This window comes from Hydractinia symbiolongicarpus, chromosome 11 (genome assembly GCF_029227915.1).
Source record: "Hydractinia symbiolongicarpus strain clone_291-10 chromosome 11, HSymV2.1, whole genome shotgun sequence".
In the NCBI taxonomy this organism is placed as follows: Eukaryota; Metazoa; Cnidaria; class Hydrozoa; order Anthoathecata; family Hydractiniidae; genus Hydractinia; species Hydractinia symbiolongicarpus.
The window spans coordinates 24,927,312-24,936,957 of NC_079885.1; the positions used below are offsets into that span (position 1 = coordinate 24,927,312).

At 35.6% G+C, this 9,646-nt stretch overlaps 3 protein-coding genes across 3 annotated transcripts in view; all 3 read right to left on the bottom strand.

The window, feature by feature from the left end:
• Positions 1 to 10: 10 nt before the first annotated feature.
• On the bottom strand, positions 11 to 841 carry LOC130613586 (uncharacterized). The gene is made up of 2 exons (XM_057434909.1): positions 118 to 841; positions 11 to 24 (listed from the first exon to the last, which is right to left on the bottom strand). The coding sequence occupies exons 1-2, from the start codon at positions 839 to 841 to the stop codon at positions 11 to 13; spliced, it is 738 nt and encodes a 245-aa protein (XP_057290892.1).
• Positions 842 to 923: 82 nt separating this feature from the next.
• Positions 924 to 9,646, bottom strand: part of LOC130614309 (uncharacterized) — a 100,645-nt gene continuing 91,922 nt past the window's right edge. The window contains exons 2-3 of the mRNA XM_057435739.1: positions 2,319 to 2,590; positions 924 to 1,974 (exon numbers count right to left, since the gene is read on the bottom strand). Coding sequence (XP_057291722.1) covers positions 929 to 1,954 — 1,026 coding nt within the window. The 5' untranslated portion in view covers positions 1,955 to 1,974; positions 2,319 to 2,590 and the 3' untranslated portion in view covers positions 924 to 928. The remainder of the gene's footprint in view (positions 1,975 to 2,318; positions 2,591 to 9,646) is intronic.
• LOC130614313 (uncharacterized) lies at positions 3,989 to 5,810 on the bottom strand. Its single transcript, XM_057435742.1, has 2 exons — positions 5,520 to 5,810; positions 3,989 to 5,317 (listed from the first exon to the last, which is right to left on the bottom strand). Exon 2 carries the CDS (start codon positions 5,012 to 5,014, stop codon positions 4,472 to 4,474), a length of 543 nt encoding a protein of 180 aa, XP_057291725.1. The 5' UTR covers positions 5,015 to 5,317; positions 5,520 to 5,810; the 3' UTR covers positions 3,989 to 4,471.

Below are 9,646 nucleotides of genomic sequence, written 5' to 3' on the forward strand. Positions count from 1 at the left end.
AATCCTCGTGCTAAGCATGCATCCCTAAAAGAAGCATAAAGATTTTCTTCGAAATATCTTAAATTGTCAAAAGACGTAGCACCAGGGACATGCAACAAAAGAACCCGCAAAAAATACCTTTCACCTTCGCGGATGCTGGCATTATATACATTCTACTTACTATCTTTTCAGCACCGCATTGCCTAACTACCCACCGTTTTTGCTGTTGTGTATTCCGAAAAACAAGGTGGTAAGGTATTTCAGTGTACAAAAATCGTTGCGCATGCTGGTCCTGCTGATTTAATTGAAACCAGGCTGTTAACATGGTCTTAGAGTTTTCAGCCCTGTCAGCAGCCACAGCCTTGTTGCCTTCCCTAAAAAACACTTGCTGGTGATTTGGAAGGTGAACAGGAAGTCTTATGATGGAATGACTCTGAGTATGCATAGGAAATTCACAGAGACGCCAAGTTGCTTCAGGTGCAGATACATATCTAGCATCTAAGAATGTTGTTACTTCATCATGATCGATGCGCTCATTGATTTCTATGTGTGCAGTATCATAACCTTTATAAATATATTTATACAAATACTTAACACTTTTAATTGACACACACGCTTCCAAGTTTATATGTGCCATATATTTTTTACATAGGAAAGGGTTATAAGGCACAACCCACCTATTATCAACATCTAAGTTTCGTATTCTTACCGTTCTTCCATTATCAGGCCGATGGTACATGGGATAACCGTCTACATTTATAACAGTTCTGTCATTAAACTGCTTAGGAAAATGCTTAGTACACTCACCCTCTTTCATGCACGGAGATGTATTATTAAGGAGGCCACATGGGCCATGGATCATACATGACTTTACTATATCATACAATTCAGCATCTTGGTTTTGATCTGGAATCTGTGCACAAATTAATGAGTCGATATCATCAGCATTTCATAATTTAAACTCATTGTGTAGATGTAAAAGCATATGAACATGCGGTAAACCTCTTTTCTGAAATTCAATAACATCTACATGTGCACACAGAACACCTAATACACCGTCTTTTAAATCTTTTTTCAAAGCAAGTAATTTTAATTTAAACACCCTTGCAACTAAATCTGGTCTATCAGAAGCAGATTGACCAGGTAACAAATTAGTAACAATTTCTGGCCATTTTGGATTGCAAGTAAAAGTCAAGAACAAATCTGGCTTACCCTTCTTTGAAACCAATGCCATCGCATCAAGGTACAACTGATGCATGTTACGGGGTGAGCCAGAAAAGGTGGAAGGCAAGACAACAACATTACCTGCTTGCAAGTTACGTTGATCTGCAGCATTTTGGAGGTAATCCAGAAGTCCTTGGTAGGACTCTGCTCGAAGCTGGTTTTGATTTAGGCGAATAAATGCAAGCCGTTGACCTTCAACTTTAACATATGCATCTACTAAAAATTGCTGAAACAATTTACCTGCTAAATGAAGGGCAGAGAATTCTCGCCTAATAGCAATGCGGTAAATATAATATTCCAACTGGGTTAGCCTATTTCTAACTCCAGTTGCATGCTCCCTGACATGGGCCATGTTTGGGTCCCAACCCGGCTCACCACGTGGAAATAAAATGGGATACATCATAGGATCAATATTGCATGATGTATAAGGGATTTGTCGCAAAGGTTGATTACGTGGATAAACAACAATATCTCTTGCAGCAGGAGGTGCACCATCATTACCAACAAAGATGGCAGCAACTTCCTGATGCAAGGGGGCATTATACCTTCTGCGATCATTACCCTCTCGCATTACCATACTTACAACAGAAGGCTGTCTGTTTTCCGCAGCTGCTCTGGCTGTTTCTTCACGTTCCACTTCAGCCATATTGCTATAAGCTGCAGCATATGGAGAATCCCTGTTAAGAACATCTTGAATTATCTGCACTGTTTCGCGATTACAATGAGCATGTGTTGGATTCTCAATACGCATGTTTAAGGCAGCTGCAGCTTCTACAATATACAATTGGCTAAAATTAGGTAGTTCATTCTGAGCAGGTAATAAAGCACCATACCTGTGAAATAATTGACCACATATTCTAAAACAGGGTGGTCCACGACCTGGCGGTGGTCGAATGTTTGCTGACAAAAAGCAAAACTAAAAGCATTATTGTATACTCTGATATACTTACGAAACTGTTTAGCTTGGGCAGAGTCGTTGCTTAACAATTCACGTATTTCAACAGGAAATTGTAATATGGCACGTAGGGCCACTTTGCCATTGTGACAACACTTAAAATGATTTTCATTATTAAATTTAATAGCTTCACAATGCTGACATACTATATTAAACTCACCTGCAGAATGTGTAGGAGGTAAAACATTGTTAATCCTAGCTAAATTTAGTAAACGTGGAGCCCTAGCTACTCAATGACGCAAAACATCTGCCCTGCGTCTTACTGCAGCTTGCTGAGGTAATTCATTTTCTCTATTCGCATGATGACGTTGTGCATCAGCATGCTGTCGTGCATTTGCATCTGCAACATTTTCTACTGCTCGTCTTGCATTTTGGCGTAGAGCATCTGCTGCTCTACGCTGTTGGGCCTGTTGCAAAGATTCATTGGCCCTCCTTCGTCGTACAATTTCAAGATGATGTTGTCTTTGCCTTTCAGCATGCTCAACATCTTCAACATTTTCCAAGCGGGGTAATGCATAATTATGTTCCAATAAGAAAAGTTCATTTGGCTGAGGAAAATCCATTTTATGTGGAGTATTTTTTTAGCAGCTACACCAGTGTTTATTCTTAAGCTAGCTATATGTAGCCCACAGCTATAGGTACGTAGCTAGCTAAAGAATAAAAATTGACGCAGCTTATAAACAACAAACTAAAATTAAGCAAACACCAAAGATGTAGCTAGCTAATTGTATTCTTACAAGTAGAAATAGAAATTAATTTCAAAAGTAGAAATTAGGAAGGGTAAAAACGGCAAATAATTAATGAGATACTTTCCAAAGAATTAATCAGGAAAATTTCTTGTCTTACCTTGCCATAACTTCGTTGCTACATCGTATTTTCTATTTTCTTATCCGGGCAGTAAAAGTGTAACAATTGCCGCGGAAAATGCAATGCTTATTGATTGGCTTATACATATAATCAAGACTGTTGATTGGGCAATTAAATCGAGGCACAAGTGCAGGGAGGAACCGGATTATTTATGTAAATATTTATCCGGTGAGGGTTAAAACATGCGATAAACGGCGATTGAGGTCACGGGGGTAACTATTATTAAAAATGGCGTATTAAAGTAATTCATTCATTTTTATCTCTTAATTTATTTTTTTCATCAAGGTTCATAACTTAAAGTAATTAATTAAGGTAATAAATTAATTTCTTGAGTTTAGCTCAATTAATTAAAAAGATTTGCGATTAAACAACCCCCTGTTTTCTAAAAATTCGCGGAAAGATCAAAGGAATATCGGTAACCCTTTTGAACAGACAGACAGACGACGGCTATTATTATAGAGATTTGGAGCAACGGCTGCGTCTTTTTCATAATGAGGCTGAATATTGCGCAATAATTTATAAAAAGGAAAAAAAAAAATAATTTTGCTCATCGCACTCCGCGATTTCTACGTCACTAATTGTCAAGTATCAAATAATTTTTGTTAAAATTCAGGAGCATCTTGAATGATTAACATTCTAAGACATACAAGTATACATAAGAGGTGGTATAAATCGAAAATGCAGGAATCTGGCAACTGCACAAGTCAACTGCTCACGCCACCAAGTTCTTTTCATGCATCCACATGTGATAAAAGTATTGTGTTGATCAAACATGACATAGAAGAAATCAAAAAAGAGCATATTGTGCTTTCAGGAGATGGTGTAGTAAGCGATATTTACAGTTCACCGCAAAATGAATTACCGCAGAGCGGTTGTTGTTCCGAAATGCATCAAGAAACAGAGTTTTACATATCTACTGGGGATGGTGAAATTCAGGTTGTGTCTCTAAAGAGAAGTGGTGAAGAAAAAGATTGTATGTAGCAGTATAAATAGAAATGTATAATAAATATTATTTACTCCAAGAGAAGATTAACAATCATTATTATCCTCTTCAAAGTCAACAAATTGCCGCTGAAAGAATACATGTCGAAAGAATGATACAGAGATTGAAAACTTTTTACATATTTGATCCTGTTAACATGCTAGGTTCTCTTAACCAGATCATCACTGTTTGTGCAATGTTAGCAAATTTTCAAGAACCAATTTTAAAGGTATAGAATGTTTAGAAAAAGAAAATCTTTACAATTATATGCATAAAAATATCTAAAAAGTTTTTTACTGCTACACACACATTATGAGATATACCTCAAGGAGATGATTTTTTCTATAGCTTATTTTTGTGGTAATGTTGCAAACTCGTAAAAATCAATCCTTGCAAAAAATATCACTTTGAAGTATATTTCATATTTTACAAGGTTATGATATGTTTCAAGTACTTATTTATATTTATATATAAAGTATATAAAAATATCTATCCTTTTTGTCTTGAACATTGTCAGTTTTTTTAGTTTTTTTCGATGGAGGAGACTTGATCATCATTTCCATGATAGGAACCTTTTCTATTCTACCTCTGGACTGCGGAACATTCCACACGCAGGGCTTTGAAGTACATGCTTTAGTTGCCGGTACCATAGATAGGCCATCTACTACCCACTTTGCTAAAAGTTTCATCATAGCATATGCATGAGAACATGTCCCACAACGTCCAGCTGGACACTGACAGTTCGCAAACTCAATATTGGAGGTTTTTTTCTCTATGGCTAAAAAAACCCATCTATTTGCTTTTTTCAAACTAGCTGCAGCTACACCCTTCAAACAAAATATTGTTTCATCTTCTTTAACATATATTGTATCAGTATCTAAGAACTTCTCTTTGAGGAATTGTTCGCCACGTATAAAATGTTTCTTTATTTTTGTTGAATTTTTACAAAATGTTTCATTGACATGTTCATGATAATTTTGAATATGTTCAACTGTAAAATTTGGCATTCCTTGATGGAAGCATTCCCTCTTTCCACAGCGGTTTCAAAATAACTCCCATTTTTTCTGCTTTTTTACGTAGCCAGATTTTATCAGGTGTAGGATCTACAATTTTGGCTTCAGTTTTATTTTCGAAATAGCTCATAACATGAACTTGAGCTTCTTTCAAAGTTGTAATACCTTGAAGTGTGTCTCCTCAGAATACCAGCCATCTTTTTAAATGTTCGACTTTGTAATTTGAAAGTTTTTCAAAATCTATATGAATATGTGGGTCACTAATGTCATCTTCTGTTAATATGATACTTTCATGAGCTAAATAAAATCAAGAGGAAACTAAGTAGAGGATAAACTATTATATATATTATGGTGTGCTGTGGTAGTTTTTAAATTTTGTACAAAATTTGATGTATATTAATAACCTATCTGCTGACAAAATATATAATATCAGTGTGCACAGTTTGGTGAATCTCCCCTTTCTCGTATACCATTAAAATTTTAATATTAACGTGTTTACCTACTGACTTTTCTTCAAATAGTTCGTTGAAGTCTTCTACTATCATTTCATAGTCTCCGTCATTGTTTTCCATTATAATAAACTGTTCTTGAGTTTTTACACAAACTACTGAGTCTGTGTAGAGAGTTGTTGCTATTAAAATAGCAGTTTTATTGAAGTTTTAAGTTTTAAAAGTAATAAAGTTTGATAGTACGTCTTCTCTCTTGAAAAAAATTCGTAAAATGGTAATTAGCAATGTTTATCATAAAATACGTGCATACAATTATGGAGGTAATCAAATAGTCATCACAAAATACGGGAAATTATTATTGAGATAATTAATTCTCCATTATTCGTTGCGCGTGATTTTTCAATGTCCCCGTATCGTAAGAGATAATAAAATATAAAAGATTTGGAGCAACGGCTGCCTCTTTTTCATGATGAGGCTGAATATTGCGCAATAATTTATAAAAAGGAGTATTAAATATGTTCGCTAAAAGAGTTGTACCGGGAAAGGTTGAAATTAAAAAACATGATTTTTGTAACTCACATGTAGGCATTCTTCCTGCATTTTTCTTTTTAAAGATGAATCACGTTTTAATACGGTAGTGCCATCCATGTTAATAAATTCGTAAGTTTTGTGTTTAAAAATAGATGGAACTGCTCCACAAAGTAGCTCTTTCCGTTTCGATGGTATCCCCGTTAGACGTCCTTTTAAATCATCTTTTATGCAGTCAGGATGGAAGTGGTCTTCACATACAACTTTATTTTTCCCAAATGGAAATGTTTCTACATTCAATCCAGTACCAATATTATGCAACCATTGTGCTGCGCGAAGTTTCTCAGTTGTATTCACTGGCTTTGGGATCATGAAAAAACTTTTTTTAGCAGTTGTGGTTTGCGAACATCCATATGCCAGGCAACTTGGCATTTTGAGTAGTAAAGACAAAATGTACAATTATAGTTAAGAAGTAAAATTCATCTTTTATGTCTTCATACATCAAATCAGGCGAACCTTATAGTATGGTTTCACTTACTCACTCGCGGATCATACGTCATTGCTCTCCATCGTAGAGTTTTTTTATGTACTCTAACGGAGATGTAAATAATAACCTTTTTACTCTAAAATCCTCATAAAAATAAATTTTTTTTGAAAAAAAATTTAAAGTATCTTTTTTAAATAGTATAATAAACGTTTTTATGAAAAAAAAAAATTTTGACCTTAGTTTCCCTTTAAGAATTGTCACGTCTTGCTTGCTCAGTCATCCGCGATTTTTTCTACGTCACGAATGTCACGTGACTTGAAACCACTTTCGTATGAAGGTTCAAGACATACATATTTTAACTCACCCTCAAATCCTATTTTTCTTAATCTTAATATTCTTACTCACGTGATTTGACACCATTTATCTTGCGAACAATCAAGACATACAAGTATATATAAGAGGTGGTATAAATCGAAAATGCAGGAATCTGACAACTGCACAAGTTAACTGCTCACGCCACCAAGTTCTTTACATCCATCCACATATGATAAAAATGTTGTGTTGATCAAACATGACATAGAAGAAATAAAAAAAGAGCATATTGTGCTTTCGGGAGATGGTGTAGTAAGCGACATTTACAACTCATCGCAAAAAGAATAACCGCCGAGCAGTTGCTCTTCCGAAATGCATCAAGAAACATTTTCTGGAGAAAGTGTCTTAGTGATACATAAACAGAGAGCTTTAAATACCTACTGGGGACGGTGGAATTGAGGTTGTGTCTCTAAAGAGAAGTGGTGAAGAAAAAGATTGTATGTAGCAGAATAAATAGAAATGTATAATAAATATTATTTACTCCAAGAGAAGATTAACAATCATTATTATCCTCTTAATAAAAACATATTGTAAAATTAAAAATGTTTTTTTGTGCTTTGACTCCTTTTCCAAATGTGCGTTAAGGTTTTTGTGTTAAAATAATTTTTTTATGGATTTGGGACTGAATTCTTGCTCCGTTTGACAATGCGCAGATATTGCATGCCTATCAGTTGGATGTCAAGATTTATCTACGCGACTAAATAGCACTGTTTTGCCACGAATAGATAAATCTGATACAAGAGTGGGCATGCAATATAAATCTTATTGGGTCATACAGGTAAGATGTCGCTTATAAACACCATTTTCCTTACCCCCTCCTCTTTGACTAATTTTGTCTTAAAAAAGTCTCAATTTGGTGAGGGAAGAAAAAAAAATATTTTAATTTTTCAAAAGAAAATTTAAAACGCATATCATAACAATTCTTGTGGCAATTTAGAGCTCTAAACTAACAACTTACCGTAGCTGATTTGAACGAACTGGATTCTAGTTCATAACTCGTGGTAAAACTCGCGTCACAACTCTCGCCCGCAACTTACAGCTAGCGGCCGCGTGTTACAAATTTATGCCGCGGACGCCAACTTCACTGCCAGAAGCAGTGTGAATCTAGTCTGTGTAATGTGTATGTCACGTAGTGGCTCAGCAAACTGTAAATGATGATGACGCGTCAGCGAGATATAACATGCAGCCGCGACTTATGAGCCATTGATACGCGGCTGCAACTTATAACACGCTGCCGCGACTTGTGAATTATAACACGTGACCGCGATTTATGGTTTTGATGAGCTTTTAAAGATAATTTTTGAGGATGATATTGTTTTTTCCCAAAATATCAACTTCTTCTAAGACTATCGTCTTACCATTAAAAAACGTCGTAACTGCAAATGAGGACGAATTGGGTTTTTGTGGTGGTTTTGTTAAAATATGAGTTGATCATATTTAAAGTGATACACTTTGTCATATTTTTGTTGCTGTTTTGGGCAAAACTTATACCAGTAACACTGCAGATAATAGTTAGCAATGATAATTGAATCCTTGTTAAAAGATGCAACAACAAACCATAGAAATTTCCTGCTGAAACCATCTACGCATCCATGAATGCAGAATCCCAATCTTTTCAACTTATCATTGCCACCCAAATGATGTACATCGCCGGGGCCAAGAGACCAATACATTCCGCGTTTGACGACATTACTTTTTCGACTTTCTAACACCTTCTCGGTCAACTTCTTTAAGGTGGTTCCCCTAGAAAAAACTATAATGCAGAGGATTGTCTTTTCTGAAGATATTTGAGGATATACCATAGTATGTGACAGTACGACAAAATTAAGTCAAAAATTTCATTGGTTGGTTGCTCGAGGCCTAACCAAATAACTGAATAATATGCTTTATTTCAAGCGAACTTTTGAAAAGAAGAGCTAAAACAGGGCAAAACAGGCAATACCTCGACAAAATAACTGAAGGACAACTTCGATTAAAAAACCGGTTTCAATTAAATATTAGGTGGTACTAATGCCTGCATCGACAGAAGAATTTGTAAAGCGCGGCTGCTTTGATCTTGAGAATTCTTGTTTCGCGTGGATTCCGAACTTAAATGGCAAAAAAAAACTTGTTTAAAGATTATTTTATGGACATTCTTGACTTGTGCATCGAGAAAAGGTGTACGGCAGCACTATTTTGACCTGAAAAGCACCAAATACCCAAGTCTTAAGTCTAATTCATGACGAGTTCACTTCGCAGGGTGCATCGTTAAGACAGCTTTCTGACTGTATGTGGAACACCTCATTTATTATTCAGAAATGTCATATATTGCTTTAAGAGGCCCTAAAGTATCATCTAGCAATTGCAAAGAATTAAACATCGACGGAGGGGCCGAAAAGCTGTACAAAAATGTGAAAATGGTTGCTATGGGCGTTGCTATGCAGTTACATTTGCGGTTGGTTTAAAAAAGTGGCAGAATGCGCAATAAAAACCTAAATTTGTCATAAGCACTACTTGCCACGGTCTTCTAAGATGAATTTGCTGTAAGAAAAGAGGTAAAAACAATTCTTGAAATTTAGACATTTTTTCAAGGGGAACCACCTTAATTACGTTTCGAACATCCTCTTTCGACACACGAATGCCATATTTCACACACACATTTTCAGTCATTTGGTGGTGTCTAGCTTTAGATAATAGTTCATTTTGAATAATACCTTTCAAGATGACATCTGATACATTTCGCTTTCTGCTGAATCATTTCTTCTCTAAGAGAGCTTTCAGTTGATACATACTAATATTCTTTTCATGAGG